General features: G+C 42.1%; 1 protein-coding gene across 2 annotated transcripts in view; it reads right to left on the bottom strand.

The window, feature by feature from the left end:
• Window positions 1-22,513: 22,513 nt before the first annotated feature.
• NOP58 (NOP58 ribonucleoprotein) overlaps window positions 22,514-26,047 on the bottom strand; it is a 29,634-nt gene continuing 26,100 nt past the window's right edge. For both annotated transcript variants that reach the window (XM_026492159.4, XM_026492160.4), the window contains exons 14-15: window positions 23,162-23,331; window positions 22,514-22,784 (exon numbers count right to left, since the gene is read on the bottom strand). In XM_026492159.4, the coding sequence (XP_026347944.2) occupies window positions 22,734-22,784; window positions 23,162-23,331 (221 nt within the window). In that variant the 3' untranslated portion in view covers window positions 22,514-22,733. The remainder of the gene's footprint in view (window positions 22,785-23,161; window positions 23,332-26,047) is intronic.

The raw sequence follows: 26,047 nt of genomic DNA, 5'->3' as shown, positions 1-26,047 counted from the left end.
ATAAAATAAATAAAATAAAAAATTCTTACAGAAAAGGGGAGCAAAAGGTAATTCTTGGTGGGAGCCATGGGTTGTTAAATAAGTTACTTCCCCTTGAAAGTGGCCCTATGAAGAGACAGAGGCCGTGAGGGGGAGGGGGAGGTGCCCCTCATTTAAAGACTGTTTTAGGGCAGAGCATATTAGCATTTTGTCTATGAACTCCAGGCTCAGCATTCACAAGAAAATGTTTAGAATGTTCACATACGCAACATAAGAACCTGCCTGTCCTTGCCTGTGGCTTTATTCATCTGTCCCTGTTTTCTGGGAGAAGCTGTGGCTTTGACATCTAAAGGAACGCTTTCCCACTGATTTCTCATGCTAGCTTGGGGCCTCTGAGAACCAGGGGGGTGAGCCCTCCAGCAAGCTCTGAATTTGGGGAGGGCCCCCAGGGGAGTGATTATGCAGACACAGCTTTCCGCATTTCCCATCCTGTCCTCTGCTTGGCAGCACAAGCACAAAGTTCTGAAGATAAAAGGCTTCCATTTATACCAACCCAATGCAAGTCAAAGAGATTTCGTGACTATGGTTAGGTCATAACCACAATTTCTTTTTCTTTCTTTGTTTCTTTTTTAAAAACATGTTTATGAATCAAAGTCAGGAATTCGACTCCCTTGGGCTACTTTCCAGCTTCTATACTGGAGGACTGCAGCAAAGATTCAAATGCAGTTTTTTAAAGTTTCCCAAGGATGAGTAGACGCAAATGCCTTAATCCCTGGCAGCTCCTTTTCCAGCTTCCAAGGAAAGGAAGGCAATAGTAGACACAGTAGAAATTGTCCCCTCCCCCTACGCGACATCACTGCTCAGTACTTCACAGACTTCCACTTTCTTCCCTCACCGTTCAACCAGCGGCCCCCAGTGCACTGAGGGATTCACACCGCGTTTACACCCGGATCTCATCCTCAACACCGCTCCACTTCCTTCACTAATGCGCTCTCTGGCAACGATCTCCTTCCTCATTCGTTAATGCATTCATTCAAAAGCTCTCTACTGAGCACATCCTTTTCTACTGAATGAGGTGCAGGAAGTGGGGTGATGCGCAAGACAAGCCGGATCCTGCCTCGGGGGATTTATGGTTCTGCTGGAGGAGGCGTACCTGAGGTACCGACAAGTCTGGGGAGGATGGGTGAGAGGAACGTTAGAAAGGTGCTTGGGAAAGCCTGCTTGGAGGAAGCAATCTGTGTACTACAATCTGAACAAGCCGGAATCAGCCCAGTGAGATGGAGGAAGAGTATTTCAGACGGAGGAACCGGAAGCTCCAAGGCTCTGAGGCAGGAAGGAGCTGAAAGTGCTCCAGCATCCCTGTGGCGAGAAGGCTGTGATCAAAGAACAGAAGGTAAGGAGATAGAGCAAGAGAGATGAGCAGGGTCCACACCTCAGGGACCATGGAGGGCCTAATGAGTTTTCATTTCCGGGTCATAGGAAGTCATTAGAGAGTTAGTTACAAGCAGGGAATTAACATGATCCTTCACTTTTCTTCAGAGGGGTAACTGTTCCCATATACACATTATACAAATTCACCAATTGTTTATCTTTTACCCTCAGTCATTTTCTCTCCCATCTTGTAAAACCTCTTCCGTCTTGCAAAATAAAAATATCAATAACAACCAATGAATCATTGAACATTATATCAAAAAACAAAACAAAACAAACAACCAAAGCTCCTCCCTAGACTCCACTTCCCCTTCCAACTGCCAACCTCTCTTCTCTGGCAGTTTCTCCATGTCCTTTCCACTAGGCTACCTTCCCTCTGTCTACGTGGCTCACCTTTCACTTGGCTAACACCCATTTCTTCAGGTCTCAGCTTAAAATTTACTTCCTCAAAGAGACGTTCCTGAATCTCTAAGTTGGAAAACCTCTTTGCTTGTGTTTTCCTAGAGCACTGTACTGTCCCATCACATCATTCCTCACACCTTATCATCTACCTTCTCCCCATGCTCCATGAATACACACACTGTTTTTCGTTTCTTAGAATTTTAAATTTTTTAATTTATTTTTTAGTAGGCTCTATGCCCAACATGGGGCTTGAACTTGCAACCCTGACATCAAGAATCATATGCTTTACCAACTGAGCCAGTCAGATGCCAAGAGACTGTTTTTCTTTGCTCACTGCTATATCCCTAGCATCTGACACAGTGCCTGAAACTAAGCTAGTACATCTGATCTTCAGGCATTTGGTAGCTTGCAAGGGCAATATATTGTTGAAGTGACGAGTGTTTTTTGGATCCTGAAGGTTTCAGTTAACTCTGCATATGGATTGTTAAATTAGGAGAGGAGCAGCAGGTAAAGAATCTGCACCGACAGCAGTGGGCACAGGAGACTGGATAACTGGCAGGTTTCTGGCCTCCTTCTCCAGGGCAGCTAACTCCCCACCCAGAGTCTGTTCAACAGCCTACATGGGCCCATTCTACTGTGGTGCCCCTCTCTGTTTCAGGTCTTAGTTCCGATGCAGAAGCTTTGGGGTAACAGTCTGGCCTGAGGAATTTCACTGTCTTCGGAGTGGGGGTTTATGCCCAGGCCCTAGCTTCCACAAGACTGCAAGGGTTAATCTTCCTGGGTATCCTCTTCTCTCTGACCCTACTCCTCACTGTGGAGGCTTGAGTATGGACACCAGCAGTAGGACAATCCTAAAAGTTAGGACTCTGAAGTCACTTAGCCTGGATCATAGCTCAGCTCTTGTACTTTCTAGCTATTGTGGCCTCAGACTAATTACTTAACTTAGCGTCTAAGCCTCCCTTTCCTCTTCTGCTACACATGTCTCACTCAGAGTGCTGGGGTGAAGAGTAAGAGAGATCATGAGAACAAAGCTCTCAGCACATTGCCTGATACACACTGAGTGCTCAGTGACTGTTACCTGTTATTAGTATAGCAGAGTGTAAGGGCATACCTGTTTTCTAGGGACACCTCCTCTCTCCAGAGATTCTCAGACCCTAAAGAGAAGACACCAGTGTTAATGGAGATTAATTACCACTTCCAAATAGTCCTTAGATTCTAAATTATCAGGTGTACTCAGCATCAGACACCTCCACTTCCATGGCCAACTCACTTGAAAGATTTTATTTGTAAGTAATCTCTCCACTCAACGTGGGGCTTGAATTGACAAGATCAAGATCGCACGCTCTACTGACTGAGCCAGCCAGGTGCACCCACAGCCAATTCATTTTAGAGCTAGGCTCCAAGGCACCGTCTGTCTCTAGAATTCAACTTTCAGGTACAGATGCCTGACTTCACAGGGACCAAAGACGGCTTTGCACCGACTTTAATTGGTTTCCCCGGCAATGCTAACTTTCTGATGTCCAGCAGGTAGCAGAATATTAGCTGGCAGAGACACTGCCCACTCTATACCGGGGAGCCTGGTTTTTAGTTATGCAAATGTAAAGAGTCTCTTTTTTGGGAGGGAGAGGAAGAGAGAGAGAAAGAGAGGAAGTGAGGGGGAAAGGGGCAAAGGGAGAGGGAGAATCCCAAGCAGGCTCCATACCCAGCATAGAGCTGGATGTGGGACTTGATCTCACGATCAAAGCTGAAATCAAGGGTCAGATACCCAACAGACTGAGCCACCCAGACACCCCAAGACTCATTTTGAAATAAACATGTTTTATATTTGCTTAAGAATTAAAAAAAAATTAGGGGTGCCTGGGTGGCTCAGCCATTAAGCGTCTGCCTTTGGCTCAGGTCATGATCCCAGGGTCCTGGGATCGAGCCCTGAATCGGGCTCCCTGCTTGGCGGAAGCCTGCTTCTCCCTCTCACACTCTCCTTGCTTGTGTCCCTCTTTCGCTGTCTCTGTCAAACAAATAAAATCTTAAAAAAAATTTTTTTAATCAAAAAAATAAAGAATTTTTTAAAAAATCAGATATGTTTTAGAAAGAGTAGGTCAGAGTGTGACTAATCTGACTTCTTAAAAGAAGAGCTAACCAGGGAGCTAATGATCCATGGGACGGTGGTGATGGAAAACTAGGGCGAGGAACTCCAGGGTTTTGAAATGGGCAGTAGGTAGCAGTAAACCAGGTTTAGAGGAGATAAAGAAACATTTTTGGCATATAGTGAATTTGAGTTGCCCATGAGACATCCAAATGACACAACTGAAAATATAAAACTTATACATATGTATGGTCAATAGAAAAAATTCTGGGAGGACACACACCAAATTTTTAACAGTAATTATCCCTGAACAGCAGGATTATGGATGATTTGAATTCTTCAGTATATAATTTTTTTAAAATTTTATTTATTTATTTACTTACTTATTTTTTACGTAATCTCTACCCTCAACATGGGGCTTGAATTTACAGCCCAAGATCAAGAATCACATGCTCCAGGGCACCTGGGTGGCTCAGTCAGTTAAGTGTCCAATTCATTTTCAGCTCAGGTCATAGTCAGGGGTTGTGAGATCAAGCCCAGCATGGGGCTCTGTGCTCAGCACAGAGTCTGCTGGAGATTCTCTCCCTCTGCCCCTCCCTTGCTCACTCAGGCACTCTGTCTCTCTCTCTTTCTCTCAAATAAATAAATAAACAAATAAATAAATAAATAAATAAAATCTTAAAAAAAAAAAAAGAGTAAAAAAGAATGGCATGCTCCATCAACTGAGCCAGCCAGGTGCCTTAGCATGTAATTTTCTTTCTGTGATGACTATGTATTATTCTTGTATAAAGGAGGCATAGGAGGGGCACCTGGCTAGTTCAGTCAGTAGAGCATGCAACTCTTGCTCTCTGGGTCATGAGTTTGAGCTCCACATTGGAGATAGAGTTTATTTCTTTAAAAAAGGAGCCATAGGAGATGATCTTGAGACACCCCTGTGTTATTTAAGGCACCTGTCCTAAATTGCCTGCTTTTACCTACTTCCCACTTTGTTTCTTGTCTATTCAAGATTTTCCTGGATTCTGACCTCAAGACCTTTTTGCCCACATAGGGATTCTCTTGGAGAATCTGGTCTTTAGACCAGACTCCAAACAGTCTCCTTGGCCTTGCCGCTTGTTTCTTTCTTCTAGCACGATCTGGGCTCTCCCTCTAGCCACAGTGCTGCTAGACGCCCCAAATAATAGAGAAAGATGCAGGGATACACAGCAAGTGCTCTTTCCTGAGATGTATTATTTCAGTTTGTGGAATTTTGTAGGACTTTGAGAACTTGGGAGAGAAAAATCCCAAATATAAACTAAAGAATTGGTGAACTATGACAGACTTATGAAGTAGATAAAAAGACAAGGCTTGTTTAAGATTGAATTGTTGATTGGGGCGCCTGGGTGGCTCAGTTGGTTAAGCACCTGCCTCTTGATTTTGGCTCTCAGGTCGTGATCTCAGGGTCGTTGTGAGACGGAGCCCTGCATCAGACTTTGCATTAGATGTGGAGCCTGCTTAAGATTCTCCCTCTCCCTCTGCCCTCCTCTCTAAAAAACAAACAAACAAACAAAAATTGAATTGTTGATTATTTCTAGAAAGGCCCTCAAAGTGAGCTAGATAAACTATTCTCTATCTTCACTGAGGGAAGAGCAAAAGAAAATGGACTGAAGCTGCAAAAAAAGCCTTCTGGTTGGATGAGTGACTTTTGTTATGGAAACCTTCCCATAAATAAAACAAAACCTGAGATGGCACAAACTTCCAGGTATAAAACAATCAAGTCACAGAGACGTAAAGTACAACATAGGGAATATAGTCAGTACTATTGTAATAACTTTGTGTGGGGACAGATGGTAACTAGACTTACGGTGGTGATCATTTCATAACATATATAAATGTCAGATCACTGTTTTACACCTGAAACAAATATGTCAACTATACTTCAATTTTTAAAAAGCTTAAAAAAAAGGCCCCAAAACAAAACAAAAAATCCCCCAAACCTGGGCACCTCATATATAAAACAGGAAAAAGGGGGATGGCTCCAATAATAAAGGCCTGAACGGGGATTGCTGAGCCCAACCAGCACCTTCCGCCCTCAAGCGACTCGCCTAAGTAGTTTGAAAGCCAGTGGTTTAGATCAAGGGTCAGTAAACTATAGTCAGCTGCTTGTTTTTATACAGACCATGAGCTAATTTTTTTTTTAATTTGTAAATGGCTCGGGAAAAAAAAGAATTATTTTATGTGACATGTGAAAATTAAATGAAATTCAAATTTCAGTGTCCACAATTTCTTTTTTAACTGTAGCTGACTCACAATGTTACATTACTTTCAGGTAAGTAATAGCCTGTAAAGTTTAGTTGGAACACGCGCTGGTTTGCTTAGGTATCATCTATGGCTATTTTTGCACTACAGTGGCAGACGTTAAGTAGTTGCAATAGAAAGCATATGGTCTATGAAGCCTAAAACATGTACTGGTCCTGCACAGAAAAAGTTTGCCAGACTCTTTTAGATGAAAGACAATGTTTTATGATATTGGTTGTAACACTGTTGTGATGAATGGAATCTTATGATTTCTCCTTGTAAGGCATTAACGTTTGGCCAGGCTGTGGTTTGAAAGAGGTCCTGTTTGTATGGAGGAGAAATGACTGGTCTCAATCTCCCCAGATCCCTGAAAGTCTCTCTCTTCCAGCCCTGGGAGACTGTGGTTTTACCCTTGGGCTCCAGCCAGTCGCCTTCAGATGGCTAAAGGGAAAGAAGGCAATTACCTGGCATTATGCCAAAAAATCCGCCTCCCCCCCTTGCCCCCCCAAGTTTGGAGCCTAAAATTCCTGGCAGTTCAAAAAAGGATTTCCTTCAGAAGAACACAATTGCCGTAATGCTCTGGCCAGCCAGTCCCTACATTTCACAGGCTGGGAAAACATTTGTGATCTGGGAAGAATTGTTCAGAGAGGGAGGAAGGCCCCATAGAAGACTGTGAGAAAGAGAAAAGCACATCTAGAACAAGTAGAAAATGAAGAGCAAAATCTGAGTATCTATTTGCAGTCTCCTAAATTATTATAGATCATTTAAGATGAAATCAGATCATTTGCATTAACTTATATTTACAACCCTTTGATCCTCAATCTAGCATTTCACAAACATGTTTCTCAAGTATATTAAACGGGTAGAGGCTGGAGTTAATAGTTCTGTCACCTTAACTCTTCTGTGATTCTAATTCTACAAAATGGGGATGAGACCTTCAAAATCTTCAAAATCATGGGTGATTTCTCAGCCTGAAGTGTGAAGACTAGTAATTGGAGATTAAGTAAGGGCAAGTGTGGGGAAATGATCAATCTCAAATAATTTGTTCATTTATTTCCCACTTCCCACTTTGTTCTTTACTGGAAAAGGCTTGGTGATTACATTGGTGAAACCACAAAACCAACCAAAAAAATATATACTCCCTCATGATCTCTGCAGAGAGAGAAAACAAACCAGCAAACAACAAAACAAACTGCCAGTGTCATAGCTTTAGATAATACACCATGATAGTTTTTGACTATAGGTTCATTTATTTTACATTTAAAAAATTGTTTTAAGTTTATTTTTTTTTTTAGTAATCTTTACACTCAATGTCGGGCTTGAACTCATGACGTGGAGATCAAGATTTGCTTATTCTGCTGACTGAGTCATATATATAATATATGTAATATATAATAATATATATATATTACATATATATGTAATATATAATAATATATTATATATATATATATTACAGAAAGAAAGAGAGAGTGAGCATGTGCATGTGAGCAAGTGGGAGAGGGGCAAAGGGAAAGGGAGAGAATCTCAAGCAGATTTCCCACTAAGCATGGAGCCCAACATGGGCCTCAGTCTCATGACCCTGAGATATGACCTAAGCCTAAACCAAGAGTCAGACACTTAACTGACTGAGCCACCCAGGCATCCCATTTTACATTTTTTTTAAAGATTTTATTTGTTCATATGTCAGAGAGAGGCAGCACAAGCAGGGGGAGCAGCAGGCAGAGGGAGAAGCAGGCTCCCCGCTGAGCAGGGAGCCCGATGTAGGGCTCGATCCCAGGACCCTGGGATCATGACCTGAGCCAAAGGCATACATTTAATTGACTGAGCCACCCAGGCACCCCTGTAAGGAATTTTTGTATAAAGTACCTGAGCTTCCAAGAGCCCTGTAAGATAAAGAGAATTATTATTTCCATTCTATAGATGAAAAAACTGAGGCTCAGAGAGGACACAGGTTGATTTGCCCAAGGACATGAACTAGTAAGTGGGGAAACCAGCTCATAACAGCAAGGACACTTTTTACAGTGCTTTTTGGCTCATGTAGCACTTTCATGTATATCATTTTCTCTGCCCAGTAGTGCAAAGATCTTCCCATTCTGCCAGTCAGCTTGTGGCCTCTCCATCATGCCCAGCTGGTTATTAGCACGTTGCCGGCCCGGCAGATTATAGGTTATAAATAGATGCATTTGTTGTCTGACCAATTCTCTTCCTGGAGTCAGACACGTCCACCTCTGCTTCCTGCAGTCAGACACGTGCACCTCTGCTAGAAACCAAGGCTTTCTCTGCTTCCGGGCTCAGGTAAAGAAAGCAGTTTCAAGTGCTAAGAACTCACACGAAGTCTTCCCAGCATCTGTTGTACAGCACGGCACAGCTCTCTAGGTACCCAACTACCAAATCTCGAAAGATGTCGGGAAGTGGTTTGAGGGTGGGGATATGGAGTACGGGGGGGGGGGGGGGCAGCTGTACTTACAACTCAATGGCCCGCCACGGAGTAGGTCTCTGCTGCTGTTATTTCTGTTTTCTACTTTCTTCAGTGTGTAGCATCTTGGGGCTAGCAGAGGGAGAGCAATTTCTCTTCCGCAGACTCAAATTCCACTTTGCAGCTTTTGTCTTCATCATCTCCTTATTTCTCATTTTTTTTAAGATTTTTTTTTTATTCATTTATTTGAGAGAGAAAGAGAGCACAAGCAGGGAGGAAGAACAGAGGGAGAGGGGGAAGCAGACTCCCCACTGAGCAAGGAGCCCAACGCAGGGCTCGATCCCAGGACCCTGGGATCATGACCAGAGCTGAATGCAGATGCTTAACCAACTGAGCCACCCAGGTGCCTCCATTTCTCAGTTTCTATCTCTATGTGTTGCTTTCCTGCGTTCCCTTTGTCAAGCAAGAAAGGACTTAAAATGTCACACAAGCATGACCTTCATCAGGAGACTCTAAGGTTTGAGGTTCACTTTATGCCCTCGGAGGGCAGCACCAGCTGCATCTTCTCTGCTCCCTTGAGTTCTGGTTATTTAACAAGTACCTGTGTCTCCAAATGCGCGTTGACCAAGAATGCTGTAAAGATTTAACTTAGAAGTTTTCAGAGATAAAGAACGTAGAATTAAAGCAAAATAAATGTAGTTTCAGTTATGTACTGATAAACTGGAATCCTCTTGTACATCTTGACTATACAATTTTAAGAGGTAGAAGAGAAAAATTATCCAGTTTAAGACCACTTAAGTTAATATTTTTAAAGTTAATTGTGCAAAACTATGTTAGAAAATAAGGGGTTGGGGCACCTGACTGGCTCAGTCGGTTACGTGTCTGCCTTCGGCTCAGGTCACGATCTCAGGGTCCTTGGATGGGGTCCCACATCTGGCTCCCTGCTCAGTAAGGAGCCTGCTTCTCCCTCTGCCTGCCTCTCTCTCTGACAAATAAATCTTGAAAAAAAAGAAAGTAAGGGATTAAGAGTAGATGCTAATAAAGTCAGTTACGAGACCGTTACTGAAAAAGTAGCTTTCTGTTAACACTATTGGTTGAAGTATAAATTACTGCAATATTTAGAGGGCTGGCTGGCACTATTTTTTAAAAAATCATATTTATTTTATTTTTTAAAAGATTTTATTTGTCAGAGACAGAGAGAGCACAAGCAGGGGGAGCAGCAGGCAGAGGGAGAACCAGATTCCCCACTGAGCAGGGAGACCAATGTGGGGCTCAATCGCAGGACCCTGGGATCATGACCTCGGCTGATGGCAGATGCTTAACCCACTGAGCCACCCAGGCCCCTGTTTTATCTTAAGTAGGTTCCATACCCAACATGGGACTTGAACTCATGACTCTGAGATCAAGAGTCACATGCTCTACTGACTGAGCCAGCCAGCCCCACAAACTGGTATTATTTTACACTTGTATCCCTTTGACACATTAATTCTACATCTAGAAATTTATCCTAAGGAAACACAAGTACATAAAGACAAATGTATAAGGCATTCATTACAGCTTTATAATAAAATGGCAACAAAAACCACCCTACGAGAAACAAAATTTAAAAGTACTCCAAAGAAAAATACTAAATACTAGACACTTCAACATGATAAAATGATGCCAGTTGAAAACTTATTTTGCCCGTTCTTTAAGGTTAGAGTCAACCAAATTAAGACTGAGAAATGCTCAGCCACTTGCATGTCTGGGGCTAGACCATACATTTCTCATTGATGTTTCTTTCAAAGACGCTTTTGTGTGCTTTCTCCGCTGTGTGTGCTGCCTTAATTCTGGGGTTTTATTCTCACAAACTTAATAACAATGACAAGTTTTTTCACTTTTATATTAAATATGTACAGAACACCCGCAGATTCAGCAATTCCTTTCCTTCAAAAGCAAACTCTAATGACAGCAAACAAGGCTGATAATGGTATTTCTCGTACCTATCCAAAGTTTGCCTCATTTATGTGGGAAAAGCACTGACACGTTAAGCACCCCGCCCCAGGGCTCCTCAAAATTAACTAGTGAAACAGCACAGCTGCTGGCTGACAGTGGTATTGCAGTGATGCTCATTTTAAAGAGGCACAGGCCTGATGTCTTGGCCATCAAAGTAGGTACTAGTTTGCAGTATCAAGGAAACCTCCTAGTAGTGGCCAAGGTGCAAGCATCATCAGCTTGTCAAACTTGTCAAAGTGCATATTCTTGACGCCCATATTCCAGATCTGCCAAATCTTTTTTTAAAAAAGATTTTATTTGTCAGAGAGAGGGAGAGCGAGCAAGCACGAGTAGGGGGGACAGCAGGCAGAGGGAAAAGCAGGTTCTCTGCTTAGCAGGGAGCCCGACTTTGGGCTCAATCCCAGGACCCCGGGATCATGACCTGAGCCAAAGGCAGACACCTAACCAACGGAGCAACCCAGGCATCCCAGAAATGTACCTCTTAAAAAGTTCTCCAGGTGTCTGAAGTTCCCACAAATTTTGAGATCCACTTCTCTAATTACTTCTAATTTCTCCTTAAAACGAAACCCAGTACAAATGTAAAATACTCCAGAAGAATCACCATTTGACATTTGCTGTAAGAAGTGATTTTAGGGGCGCCTGGTTGGCTCAGTCATTAAGCGTCTGCCTTCGACTCAGGGTGTGACCCCAGAGTCCTGGGATCGAGCCCCACATCAGGCTCCTCCACTGGGAGCCTGCTTCTTCCTCTCCCACTCCCCCTGCCTGTGTCCCCTCTCTCTCTGGCTGTCTGTTAAATAAATAATACCTTAAAAAAAAAAAAAAAAAGAACATTAAAAAAAAAGAAGTGATTTTAAAGATTCGAGAGAGAGTACACATGAGTGATGCGGGAGGGGCAGAGGGAGGGAGGATCTTAGGCAGACTCCCCAGTAAGCAAGGGGCCAGACCAGGGGGATGGGCCTCGATCTCAGGCCCCTGACATCACCACTGACCCTGAGATCACAACTGGAGCCGAAACCAAGAGTTGGACGTTTAACCAACCGAGCCACCCAGGTGCCCCCCAAAATTTTTGTTTAAGCCATTTCTGGAGCACCTGGGTGTCTCAGCAGGTTAAGACTGACTCTTGATTTTAGCTTGGGTGGTGATCTCGGGGTTGTGGAACAGAGCCCCATGTCGGGCTCCAGGCTCAGCGGGGAGTCTGCTTCCTCCTTCTCCCCTTCTCTATCCCTACCCCCGCTCATGCACTCTCTCAAATAAATAAATAAAATCTTTTAAAAAAACTAAAGTAAACAAAGTAAACAAAAATTAAAAGTAAACAAAAATTTATTTAAAAACAATTTACAGGGGAGCCTGAGTGGTGCACTCGTTTAAATCATCTACGTTTGTTTCCGGCTCAGGTCAAGATCCCAGGATTGTGAGATCGCAGGCTCTGCTCTCAGCAAGAGTCTGCCTGGGACTCTCCCTCTTCCTCTGCACCCCCCACAAATAAATTAATTTGAAAAAAATTTTTAAAATATGTAAGTTGTATTTGAGAAAGTCAACAAATGTTGACTTTTGAAAGCAATAAAGGTTATAGGTAATGGCCACAATACACAATAGAAAACTGAGCTCAAGGCCCCAAAATTCAGGTTTATCACTTAGGTCCTTAGATTTAATGATCTTAAGGTTGTCACAAAGAAAAATCACAAAAGAAGCCTCAACAAACTCAAGAAGATTGAAGTCCATACCATGCATCTCTTTTTTTTCTTTTTAAAGATTTACTTATTTGAAAGAAAGGGAATGCATGCACATGTATGTGCAGAGGGGTGGGGAGGGGCAGAGGGAGATGGCTAGAGAGAAACCTAAGCAGACTCCACACCGAGCAGACACAGACACAAGGCTCAATCTCACGACCCCAAGACCATGACTTGAGCCTAAACTCAAGAGTCGGACGCTTAAATGACTGTGCCACTCAGGTGCCTCACCATGCATCTTGTGCGACAACACTATGAAACTAAGTCAACCACAAGAAAAATCTGGAAAAGACCACAAATACATGGAGGTTATATTTCTTTTCTTTTTCTTAAGATTTTAGAGAGTGTGAGCGGAAGAACGGGCAGAGGGAGAGGGAGGAGAGGCAAAAGAAGAGAGAAAATCTGACTTCCCACTGAGCGTAGAGGCCCCCATGTGGGACTCAATTTCACAACTCTGCTTTTCCCTCTCCTCCCTGCTCATGCTCTGTCTCTCCCTCAAATAAATAAAATCTTTAAAAAAATAACACTGCATGTCAACTGGAATTAAAATAAAAAGTTAAGAATAAATTAAAAAACAAAAAAGCTCATGACAAAACAACTCAGAAACGGCATTCTTAATTTTTTTTTTTTTTAAGTAAACTCTACACCCAGGGTGGGGCTCAAACTCACAACCCCTAACATCAAGAGTCACATAGCTCGTCTGAGCCAGCCAGGTGCCCCAGAGTTCTTAATTTTACTTTCTTCTGAACGTAACACAAAAACCTAGTTAATTCATCCACAGGTCATTCACTCATCACCAAACAAACATTAAGGCCCTATTATACTATAGGAACCCTGACAGGTAAGAACACACAGGAAGATCTACAACTGGGGAGTGGACATATTCACATATTCAACTGGGATACAAAAGGACATTAATGGCTTTAAAAACCCCTTTAAGCATTCTCTCACTTTATTCTCAGAGGAACCCAGTTTTAGATAAACAAGTTTGTAAGAGTGACCTCCAACAAGAATCACCTAAGAGCTTACTAAAAATGAAGAATCCTGGGCTCCATCCCAAATCTGACTCATTCGCGGTTCATCAGGATCCCCAAGTGATTCTTATGCATGTAAAAGGTTTTGGTTACTTGCGCCTAATGCCCATTATTCTAAATGGTACAGCTGGGATAGAGGATGGGCCTGAAATGAGTTTTATTTATTTATTTTTTTTTGATGATTTTTTATTATATTATGTTAGTCACCATATAGTACATCCCCGGTTTCCGATGTAAGGCTCGATGATTCATTAGTTGTGTATAACACCCAGTGCACCATGCAATACGTGCCCTCCTTACTACCCATCACCGGTCTATCCCATTCCCCCACCCCCCTCCCCTCTGAAGTCCTCAGTTTGTTTCTCATAGTCCATAGTCTCTCATGTTTCATTCCCCCTTCTGATTACCCCCCCTTTCTTTATCCCTTTCTTCCCCTACTGATCATCCTAGTTCTTATGTTCCATAGATGAGAGAAATCATATGATAGTTGTCTTTCTCTGCTTGACTTATTTCACTTAGCATTATCTCCTCCAGTGCTGTCCATGTTGTAGCAAATGTTGAGAACTCATTCTTTCTGATAGCTGAGTAATATTCCATTGTATATATGGACCACAACTTCTTAATCCAGTCATCTGTTGCAGGGCATCTCGGCTCCTTCCACGATTTAGCTATTGTGGACATTGCTGCTATGAACATTGGGGTGCATATGGCCCTTCTCTTCACTACGTCTGTATCTTTGGGGTAAATACCCAGTAGTGCAATGGCTGGATCATAGGGTAGCTCAATTTTTAACTTTTTAAGGGACCTCCACACTGTTTTCCAGAGTGGCTGTACCAACTTGCATTCCCACCAACAATGTAGGAGGGATCCTCTTTCTCCACATCCTCTCCAACAATTGTTGTTTCTTGCCTTGTCTATTTTTGCCATTCTAACTGGCGTAAGGTGGTATCTCAGTGTGGTTTTGATTTGAATTTCCTTGATGGCTAATGATTTTGAACATTTTTTCATGTGTCTGTTAGCCATTTGTATGTCTTCATTGGAAAAGTGTCTGTTCATATCTTCTGCCCATTTTTTGATTTGTTTATTTGTTTCTCGCGTGCTGCGTTTGAGAAGTTCTTTGTAGATCTTGGATACCAGTCCTTTATCTGTAGTGTCATTTGCAAATATATTCTCCCATTCCGTGGGCTGCCTCTTAGTTTTTCTGACTGTTTCCTTGGCTGTGCAGAAACTTTTAATCTTGATGAAGTCCCATAAATTCATTTTATCTTTTGTTTCTCTTGCCTTTGGGGATGTGTCATGAAAAAGGTTGCTTTGGCCGATGTCGTAGAGGTTGTTGCCTATGTTCTCCTCTAGAATTTTGATAGATTCCTGTCTCACATCGAGGTCTTTCATCCATTTGGAGTTTATTTTTGTGTATGGTGTGAGATAGTGGTCAAGTTTCATTCTTTTGCATGTAGCTGTCCAATTTTCCCAGCACCATTTATTGAAGAGACTGTCTTTTTCCCACCGGATGTTTTTTCCTGCTTTATCAAATACTAGTTGCCCAAAGAGCCGAGGGTCCATTTCTGGGCTCTCTATTCTGTTCCATTGGTCTATGTGTCTGTTTTTGTGCCAGTACCATGCTGTCTTTGTGATCACAGCTTTGTAGTACAGCTCGAAATCCGGCATTGTGATGCCCCCAGCTTTGTTTTTCCTTTTCAACAGTTCCTTGGAGATTCGGGGCCTTTTCTGTTTCCATACAAATTTAAGGACTGTTTGTTCCAGTTCTTTGAAAAATGTCCTTGGTATTTTGATCGGGATAGCATTGAAAGTGTAGATTGCTCTGGGTAGCATGGACATTTTAACTATGTTAATTCTTCCGATCCATGAGCATGGAATATCTTTCCATCTTTTTATGTCTTCCTCAATGTCTTTCAAGAGTGATTTATAGTTTCTAGAATATAGGTCCTTTACGTCTCTGGTTAAGTTAATTCCAAGGTAACGTATGGTTTTTGGTGCTATTGTAAATGGGATGGATTCCCTAATTTCTCTTTCTTCGGTCTCGTTATTCGTGTATAGAAATGCAACTGATTTCTGAGCATTTATTTTGTATCCTGCCACGTTACTGAATTGCTCTATAACTTCTAATAATTTGGGAGTGGCTTCTTTTGGGTTTTCCATATAGAGTATCATGTCATCTGCAAAGAGAGACATTTTGACTTCTTCTTTGCCAATTTGAATACCTTTGATCCCTTTTTGTCGTCTGATTGCTGTTGCAAGGACTTCTAGTACTATGTTGAATAATAGTGGCGAGAGTGGGCATCCTTGTCGAGTTCCTGATCTTAAGGGAAAGGCTTCCAGCTTTTCTCCATTGAGAATAATATTTGCAGTAGGCTTTTCATAGATGGCTTTTATGAGATTGAGAAATGTACCTTCTATTCCTACACTCTGAAGGGTTTTAATCAGGAAAGGATGCTGTATTTTGTCAAATGCTTTTTCGGCATCGATTGAGAGGATCATATGGTTCCTGAGTCTTTTCTTGTTGATATGATGTATCACGCTGATTGATTTGCGAATATTGAACCACGCTTGCATCCCAGGTATGAATCCCACTTGATCGTGATGGATAATCCTTTTAATGTACTGTTGGATTCTATTAGCAAGTATCTTGTTGAGGATTTTGGCGTCCATATTCATTAGGGAAATCGGTCTGTAATTCTCCTTTTTGAGGGGGTCTTTGCCTGGTTTGGGGATCAAGGTAATATTGGCCTCATAGAATGAGTTTGGTAGCTTTCCTTCTGTTTCTATTTTTTGAAATAGCTTTAGGAGAATAGGTATTATTTCTTCTTTGAATGTTTGGTAGAATTCCCCAGGAAAACCGTCCGGGCCTGGAGTTTTGTTATTTGGAAGGTTGTTTATCACTGACTCAATTTCTTCATAATTAATTGGCCTGTTTAAGGAATCAATTTCTTCCGGTTTCAATCTTGGTAGTTTATAGGTTTCCAGGAAGGATTCCATCTCTTCCAGATTGCTTAGTTTATTGGCATATAGCTGTTGATAAAAATTTCTAATAATCCTTCCAATTTCAATGGTGCTCGTCGTGACCTCTCCTTTTTCATTCATAATTTTAATAATCTGGGTCCTTTCTCTTTTCTTTTGGATAAGTCTTGCCAGTGGTCTGTCAATTTTATTGATTCTCTCAAAGAACCAGCTTCTAGTCCTGTTGATCTGCTTTACTGTACTTCTGGTTTCTGCTTGATTGATTTCAGCTCTAATTTTGGTCAACTGCTTCCTCGTGCGTGGATTAGGCCTGTCCCTCTGTTGCTGTTCCAGCTTCTTGAGGTGGGAATATAAAAACTGCATTTTAGATTTTTCTATTCTTTTGAGTGAGGCTTGGATGGCTATGTATTTCCCCCTTAGGACTGCCTTTGCAGTATCCCATAGGTTTTGGACTGTTGTATTTTCATTCTCATTGGTCTCCATAAATTGTTTAATTTGATTTTTGATTTCCTGGTTTATCGAGTCATTCCTGAGCAGGATGGTTCTTAGTCTCCAAGTGTTTGAGTTTCTTCCAAATTTTTCCTTGTGGTTGAGTTCCAATTTCAGAGCGTTGTGGTCTGAGAATATGCAGGGGATAATTTCAATCTTTTGGTATCGGTTGAGACCTGTTTTGTGTCCCAGAACATGGTCTATTCTTGAGAATGTTCCATGGGCATTAGAATAGAATGAGTATTCTTTGGTTCTGGGGTGTAGTGTTCTATATATATCTATGAGGTCCAACTCGTCGAGTATGGCATTCAAAGCCTTTGATTCTTTGCTTAGTTTTTGCCAGGGTGTTCTGTCTATTTCTGATAGTGGAGTGTTGAGGTCCCCTACTATTAATGTATTTTCATTTATATGTCTCTTTATTCTGGATAAGAGTTGGCTTGTGTATCTTGCTGCTCCCCTGTTGGGGGCATATATATTTATAATTGTCATATCCACTTGTTGAATACTTCCCTTAAGAATAATATAGTGCCCTTCTGCATCTCTAACTATAGTCTGTAGTTTAAAATCCAATTTATCTGATATGAGAATTGCTACCCCAGCTTTCTTTTGAGGACCATTTGCGTGAAAGATGGTACTCCATCCCCTTACTCTCAGTCTGAATGCATCTTTGGGTTTGAAATGAGTCTCTTGTAGACAGCAAATGGATGGGTCATTTCTTTTTATCCAATCTGCAACCCTGTGGCATTTTATGGGATGGTTCAAACCATTTACATTAAGGCTGATTACTGAGAGATATGATTTTAATGTTGCCATGTTGCCAGTAAAGTCTTTTTTTTGTATTGGCTGTGACTTTCTGTTCTGTATCACTCTTGGGGCCTTTTTACTTTTATAGAACCCCCCGTAATATCTCCTGTAGGGCTGGTTTCGTAGTTACAAAATTGGTTAGTGACTGGCGATTCTGAAATGTCTTTATTTCTCCATCAATTCTGAATGACAGCCTTGCTGGATAAAGGATCCTTGGCTGCATGTTTTTCTCTGAAAGAGCTTTAAATATGCTCCCCCAACCCTTTCTCTCATTCCAGGTCTGTGTAGACAGGTCTGACGTAATTCTGATGCTTTTGCCTTGGTACGTGAGAAATTTCTTTGCCCTGGCCGCTTTCAATACTGTATCCTTGCATCTAATATTTGCAAAATGCACTATGACGTGACGTGGCGTAGGTTTGTCGTGGTTGAGCTTGGGAGGGGTCCTCTCTGCCTCTTGGACACGAATGTTTGTTTCCCTTGCTAGATTAGGGAAGTTTTCAGCTACAATTTGTTCAAATATCTCTTCTAGACCTCTGTTTTTCTCCACCCCCTCGGGGATGCCAATGATTCTGACATTGGATCGTTTCATTGAGTCAGTAATCTCCCGTAACCTACATTCGTGGGCGTGGATTTTTTTAAGACCATCTTCTATTTTCATTTTTTCCTCTATTAACCCATCCTCCAATTCACTAACCCTTTCTTCTGCTTCTGCGACCCTGGCTGTCAGAGCCTCTAGTTTTGCCTGCATTTGGCTCATAGAATTTTTAATTTCTGTCAGATTCGCTCTCATTTCTGTCCTTAGGGATTCTATATTCTCAGTAACCTTTTCGTTTATACTTTTTTCAATTCTACTCATCATTTTGACCATCGTTACTCTGAATTCCATTTCTGATAATTTGGTTACATCCATATCCATTATTTCTGTGGCAGAGGCCACAGTCTCACTGTCTTTTCTTTGCTGGGGGGGGCTTCTCCTTCTTGTCATTCTGATGAAGAGAGGTTGTGGGGTTTCCAGAGCCCAAATTATTGACTGGGTCCCAAGCCGTGCCCCTTGTTTTATAGGGATCTTAGGGATGTGGGCTTCTTCTTTAAAGATTTTATTTATTTATTTATGTGGCAGCCAACCAGCGAGAGAGGGAACAGAAGCAGGGGAGTGGGAGAGGAAGAAGCAGGCTCCCAGCGGAGGAGCCCGATGAGGGACTCCTTTCCGGAACGCTGGGATCACGCCCTAAGCCGAAGGCAGGCGCTCAATGACTGCGCCACCCAGGCGCCCGGGTTGTGGGCTTCTTGATTTTTCAGCCTGCCTTCTGGGGGAGGGGCCTGCCGCGCCGATACTCAGGCAGCCCTGTTTGGGTAGAGTCTCCGTGTCCCCTGCGAGGGGGGATGGGGATGGGCACTCTCTGAACCGGTATTTCCAGGCTTTTGTTCTCCGGCGGCTTTCCCTGGCGGTCTGCTGTGCCTCTTCTGAGAGTCAGAGCAGCAGCGGCCGAATCTCAGCCTCTGTCACGGAACAGAAGGATTGCGGCCCGTTCTCTACTAATGTTCTGGCCACTTTAACTCTGTTACTGTTGGTGCTGCTCAACCCTGCAGCGTCCCGGGATGTGTGCCCCACACCCGGCGTCCCAGCCCTCACTTCCAGGGCCGGCGCGTCTCTGTCCTTTGTGTTTCTAATGCCGCCAGCCGCCAGCCGCCCCGCGCGCGCTCCCGGATCTCCCGGTCTCAGTCTGGATCCAGTGAGCGCACCGGGATTCCGGGGTTCCGCGAGATGCCTGGTGGCGCGCGCACCCGGCTCACGGTCTCAGTCTGCTGTTTTGCGGGTGCCGACCGTGAGCCCCACCCGCTCCCCCGTGCAAGTGGCTACCGCTTCCCGGCGCCCGAACGCGGCGGCTCCCTCCCCCTTCCGTTTATCTTCCGATATCTGTGCACAGTTTCATGGCTCCCCGCTTCGTACCTCAATACTCAGCGCTGGAGATGTTCATTTGTAGAGATCCAGATGCGTCTTCCTGCGTCTCAGGCTGGTTCCGTGGTTGTTTAGGCTGGTCTGGTACCTATCCAGCTCGACTCGGAGGACCGGCTGAAAACGGTGTCTCCTACTCCTCCGCCATCTTAACTCCTCTCTCTGAAATGAGTTTTAAAAGACACCCTGGAGGTCACCTGGGTGGCTGTTGGTTGCTCGGCTGACTCTTGGGTTTCAGCTTAGGTCATCTCAGGGTCCTGGGGTCAGGCTCTGGTCCTCAGCAGGGACTTTGCTTCAGGATTCTCTCTCCCTCTGCCCCTCCTCCTGCACACCCTCTCTCTAAAATAAAACTTAAAACCTTTAAAAAAAATGGTCTTAGGGGGCGCCTGGGTGGCTCAGCTGTTAAGCGTCTGCCTTTGGCTCAGGTCACGATCCCAGGGTCCACATCGGGCTCCCTGCTCAGCAGGAAGCCGGCTTCTCCCTCTCCCACTCCCCCTTGCTTGTGTTCCCTCTCTTGCTATCAGATAAATAAAATCTTAAAAAAAAAAAATGGCCTTAGTAAAGCAACAAAACATTGAAGAGAACTCTTCATAGAGAGCTGCAGAAAAGGGATCTGAGGTTGGAGTTGTGGAGAGAGTATAGCTCGTCCAAGGCCATGCATGATAAACACAGAGGACCCACAAAGTAGTAGAGATATAGAAATAGTTTATTCTCATTTACTTCTTTATGAATTCATTTTTTAAAGTAGGCTCGATGCCCTGGTTTGGAGCCCAACACAGGGCTTGAACTCAAGACCCTGAGATCAAGCACCAGGGAGGGCTCGATCCCAGGACACCAAGATCACCACCTGAGCTGAAAAGCCAACAGTTCCCACGCTTAACTGAGCCATTCAGGAGCCCCTAAAAAATAAATCTTTAAAAAAACAAGAAAAGTCAGATGCTTAACTGACTGAACCACCCAGGTGCCGATACAGAAGCAGTTTAAACCAAAAAATGTACATTTACATTTTTGAAGGAATGTGGAATACAGTGGAGAATCAGTTTTGAGAATCAGTAAGTTTTTTATTTAAAGTAATCTCTACACCCAATGTGGGGCTTGACCTCACAACCCCTCAAGAGGCCCATGCTCTACCAAGTGAGCCAGCCAGGCACCCAAATAATTAGTACATCTTAAATATTTTACGTGGCCCACTCACGGAAATGTTTCAAGTTTGCTACGCAAAATTAGCCATATAAAATTCACCTGCACTTCCCACTGCGGACTAAGATACTAAGGCTCCTCAATAGAACAAGTACTTCATTTTAGCACAAAACCCAGAACCTACCTGCTGGTTAGTGTTTTAAACAGTTAAGAGTTCAGTACTTAGAACTGATAGCTTGGGGAGGTGGGTAGGAGGATGGGGTAACTGGGTGATGGGCATTAAAGATGGTAACTTGAAGTAATGAGCACTGGGTGTTGTATGCAACTGATGAATTCTACCTCTGAAACTAATAATACAGTATATGTTAATTAAACTGATAGCTCTGTGATTCAACTAGATTTTCCCAGGCCTGTAGACCACTTAAAATGAATAAACGTTTGTTAATTATTAAGTATTCTCAAAGTCTTTTCTCAGAAAACTTTTGACTATATTGCCCTTGGCAGGTCTATCGAGAACTTTCATCAAAAGCTGTTAAAAATCTTTTACGTCCCAAGACAAGAATGTGTCTGAGGTACAGAGGATGTAAAATGGTAACATTATTTTGGGAGCAAAATAACCGGCTTTGTTATATAATTGTGTCTAGGGATGGCTACATGTACTTTGTGTAGGATTTACTTCAAATATCCAAATTTGATACGTACTTACACCTCTGAAAATTTGTATCATTTTTTTCCACAAACCACTGTTAGTGGAAAAGTAAAGTTAACCATCATCTCTAATTTACAAGAGAGGAACTGAAGTTAAGAGGGCCTGCGCACTTGCCCACAGTTACATGAAAAGCAGAGGGAACTCAAAGCTATGATCATTTTATTTTATTTTTTTAAAGATTTTATTTATTCATTTGAGAGAGCAAGCATGCAGAGCAGGGAGGGGGAGAGGCAGAAGCAGACTCCCCACTAAGCAGGTAGCTGGACACAGGGTCTGATCTCAGCAAACCAAGATCATGACCCGAGTCAAAGTCAAGATGCTTAACTGACTGAGCCACCCAGGCACCCCAAAACTATAATCATTTTAGCGCCTCCACCTGTTGAATGCTTCTACTGAACTGGGCCTTAGCATCATGCCCATGGCATACAGAGATGTAAGACCTAACACTCCTATGAAACTTGTGGTTGTCATGATTATATGGCTGTCACTCAGGCTGTTGTTCACATACTGTAAATACTATATTTTAGAAACAAGGATTTCTCTTTGGTGTTCTATGTCCTGGTTTATACCCATGGACATGTTATTTTGGTCACCTTGTTTTCCTGTTATTTCCCCATTCTTTACTATAAAATCATTGTTATCCTTTTAAAAATGTCACCTTAGAAAAAAATCTGCATCTATGTTAATGTTAATAATTATTTTGTTGCTCCATTCCAAACTGTGAAGTAAAATAAAGTTAGGGATACAGTTTTTTTTCTCCTTCTGAAGGGATACAGAAAAGTTTTGCTCACCTAATTTTAAAATTTTGAACACAAAACACAGCTTTATTTAAATAAATACAAAGGCAGAAAAATCGGAGAAAAGGAGAAAAAAAGAGTCCAAAAAGGAAAAAGAAACATTAGAGTGAGGCTCTTAAATTGGTCCACCTAATCACAGCCTTCCAAAAGGCTAAGTTTCAAATTAACAATTCACAACTCTCGCTTTTCAGCTATAATTATCAAAGCAATAATCATCAAATGCTAAATAAAATATAGAAAGGATCATAGATTATCTACCTAAAATACAGAGATCACAGAACTACCTTAAAATACAAAGAAAATATTTTTATTTGTGTAACAAAGACTCTAAGAAATGATGACATAATCAAGTTAACAGAATTGGTGTCAAGACACAGATAGGTTTGAAAAGGTATAGATGATTAGTAACTTCATTTCATCCAACCTTCCCTCAATTAGAGAAGATCTGATACATTCCTGACTGAATCTTAAGCATGATGTATCCCGGTGATTCAAAGATGGTTCCCTTCAATTAGTCCTCATTATCTCTCTTTTTTTTCTTTTTCTTCTTTTTCTCTGGACTCTGAAAATAACAAACAAGAATGCTTTTGAAAGAGCAGTAGATGTATGGATTAGTAATGATAACTTTATCTTTTAAGAAGCAAAGTAGATCTGTTTCCCTCAAAAGCAAATTTGGGTTAAAGATTAAAACCTAAAAATAGAAAAATCACCTCTATGAAAATCTTTAGGAAGTTATATTCTCTCTCTTCCTCAAAGTAAACCCATTTTGTAGTAAGATTCTAGGTTTGGGAAATGGCCTTTTTTATATAATATCATTTTTATTTTTACCGTTCCTTCAATGAAAACCATCTTAACTGCCTGCTCATTCCTAATATAGAGAGTACAATAAAATACAGAGACCCGGCCCACGCTAGCAAGTATTGGTAATTAAAAACATACAGGAATTGCTGTGCTGGTGCATGGTTCTTCCTCAGAAAGTGGTTCTTCCTTAATGTGTTTCTTTTTGTCCTTCTTCTTCTTCTTCTTCACAGATGTCTCCTGTTCTTCTACCACTAGTACTCCTTCTTCTTCTTCTTCTTCTTCCTCTGTTGCTACTGGGGCTTCTTCAACTGAATGGGTTAAGTATAAAGACACAACAAGTAACACTATATCAGACATCGCTTCCCTACGTGTCAAATCTCAGTTTTTTCCCCATCATTTTGGTTGACTATCTGATGTTTGTTATAAAATTCTCTAAGTGGAAAGGTCCTTCGAATACCTACCTGGTCCAAGAACACTAACTTTATGAGATCATGTAGCTATGTATGGAAATTAGGATTGAACAGATCATCTGATCTCCAAACCCAATGTTTTTTTGGAAATTGTCAATTATACTAGAAATTATCGATTAAGAATTTGTGCTCTGGAGTGGCACCTAGGTGCCTGGGTGGCTCAGTCGATTAAGCGTCTGCCTTCAGTTCAGGTCATGATCCCGGGGTCCTGGGATTGAACCCTGCATCAGGCTCGTTGCTGGGCTGGAAGCCTGCTTCTCCCTCTCCCTCTGCCTGCTGCTCCCCCTGCTTGTGCTCTCTTGCTCTGTCAAATTAACGAATATCTTAAAAAAAAAATAAAGAATTTGTGCTCTGGAGTTAAGAGACCTGGGTTTATTCAACCTGCTGTGACCCTGAGAGTAAGTCACTGACTTCTGTAAACCCCATTTACTCATCTGTAAAACTCAGTGATGCCTATCTTACTGGATTTAAGAGATAACATATAATTCTTGGCACATAAGAATGAGGACTCAATAACAGGTACCTATCATTAGAAACTCATTCACCAAAAATTTATTTAGCACCTACTAATGCCAGGCCATATCCTAGACAACTGGGTATAACAGGGCATAAAACAGACAAAAAAAAAATCCCTGAACTTATGTATAACTTTTTTTTTTAGGAGTGGAGGGGAAAAAATGACATAATTATACAATATTTTACACAGTAATCAGTGCCAAGAATAAAAATAAAGCAGGAAGAGAAACACTGAGGAAGGCAATGCATATGGATACTTCACACAGGATAGTCAGTCAGGCAACAACTGGAAGAGGCAAATGAGTGAAATGACGCACCTATCGCGACGAAAAATACTCCAGGTAGAGAGAAGGGGAAATGCTAAGGTTATTTTGGAAGAGGAGGAGAGTTGGCAGAAACAAAGAATAACAAGGAGGCCAGGTGGCCAAAGGAGTTAAACTAGATGAGAGAGGGGCGCCAGGGTGGCGCAGTCGTTAAGCGTCTGCGTTCGGCTCAGGGCGTAATCCCAGCATTCTAGAATGGAGCCCCACATCAGGCTCCTTCGCTAGGAGCCTGCTTCTTTCTCTCCCACTCCCCCTGCTTGTGTTCCCTCTCTCACTGGCTGTCTCTGTCAAAAAAATAAATAAAATCATTAAAAAAAAAAAAAAAACTAGATGAGAGAGTTAATGGGGCGTGCCATTATGGCTGCTACATTAAGAAAAGCAGTGGTCAGGGGCTCCTGGGTGGCTCAGTTGGTTGAGCGTCTACCTCCCAGGGTCCTGGGATCGAGCCCCACATTGGGCTCCCTGTTCAGCGGAGAGCCTGCTTCTCCCTCTCCCTCTACCTGCTGCTCCCCCTGCTTGTGCTCTGACAAATGAAAACATAAAAATCTAAAAAAAAAAAAAAAAAAAAAAAAAAAAGCAAGCAAGCAAGCAAAGCAAAGCAGTGGTGGTTAAGTGGTTAGATTCTGGATATATATTTTCAAAGTAGGACTGAATTGAGAGGATCTGTTGCCAGAACAGGGGTACCTGGTTAGCTCAGTCGGTGGAGCATATGACTCTTGACCTCAGGATTTTAAGTTTGATCCCCACACTGGGTGTAGAGATTACTTAAAAAGAAAATCTTTTTTTTTTTTAAAGATTTTTTTTTTGTTGTTTATTTATTTGACAGAGATAGAGACAGCCAGCGAGAGAGGGAACACAAGCAGGGCGAGTGGGAGAGGACGAAGCAGGCTCATAGCGGAGGAGCCTGATGTGGGGCTCGATCCCATAACGCCAGGATCACGCCCTGAGCCGAAGGCAGACGCTTAACCGCTGTGCCACCCAGGCGCCCATAAAAAGAAAATCTTAATTAAAAAAAAGAAAGAAAAGAAAAGAAAAGAGGACTTGTTGCCAGAATAGATTTGGGTTTTAAGAAAGAGTCAAGGTTAAAGGCCAAAGCAACTAGAACTGCCATTAATAAGACAGACAAATTTGTGGAGCACAGATTGAGTGACAAGGATATAGGAATGTTAAGTTTGAAAAGCCTACTGCATATACAAGTGAAGATACTGGAGTTTGCTATTTCAAATGCTATTAACGGGCTTAGGGATCACCTTACCGTTCAATAAACAAACAGAAACATAGGAGTTAAATAACTTGTTTGTTTTCTTCAGCCAGGGCAGGAATCCACATTTGCTGATAATATACTTTTGACCACTAAGCTATTTAGAAGCCAAAACTTAAAACCACTGCTGCAACTTCTATACTTACCTATGTAACAAAATATTTCGGCAACTAAATTAAAAACCACGAACTTTTTTTTCTTTTTAAGCTGACTCTCAAAATAGTTCACATGGTTGGAACTAAAGTTTAGTAAAGTTAGCATAATACACGATTCCATATATTCAAAGAAATGCTTCTCACATTCCTCTACAAAGTCTGATAAATACCTTAACTATTCTCAAGGAACATGATGGCTTATTAAAAAACACCATTAACTTTTCAATATGGGTGGTTTAACAATAAAGTTTAATGGCATGTACTACCCCAAGACTTACGAAGTCTGTCTTTCGTAATGA

The sequence above is a fragment of the Ursus arctos genome, unplaced genomic scaffold (genome assembly GCF_023065955.2).
Source record: "Ursus arctos isolate Adak ecotype North America unplaced genomic scaffold, UrsArc2.0 scaffold_1, whole genome shotgun sequence".
Lineage (NCBI taxonomy): Eukaryota > Metazoa > Chordata > Mammalia > Carnivora > Ursidae > Ursus > Ursus arctos.
The sequence above is the reverse complement of the archived record's forward strand: the minus strand, read 5'-3'. Positions and strand labels throughout refer to the sequence as shown.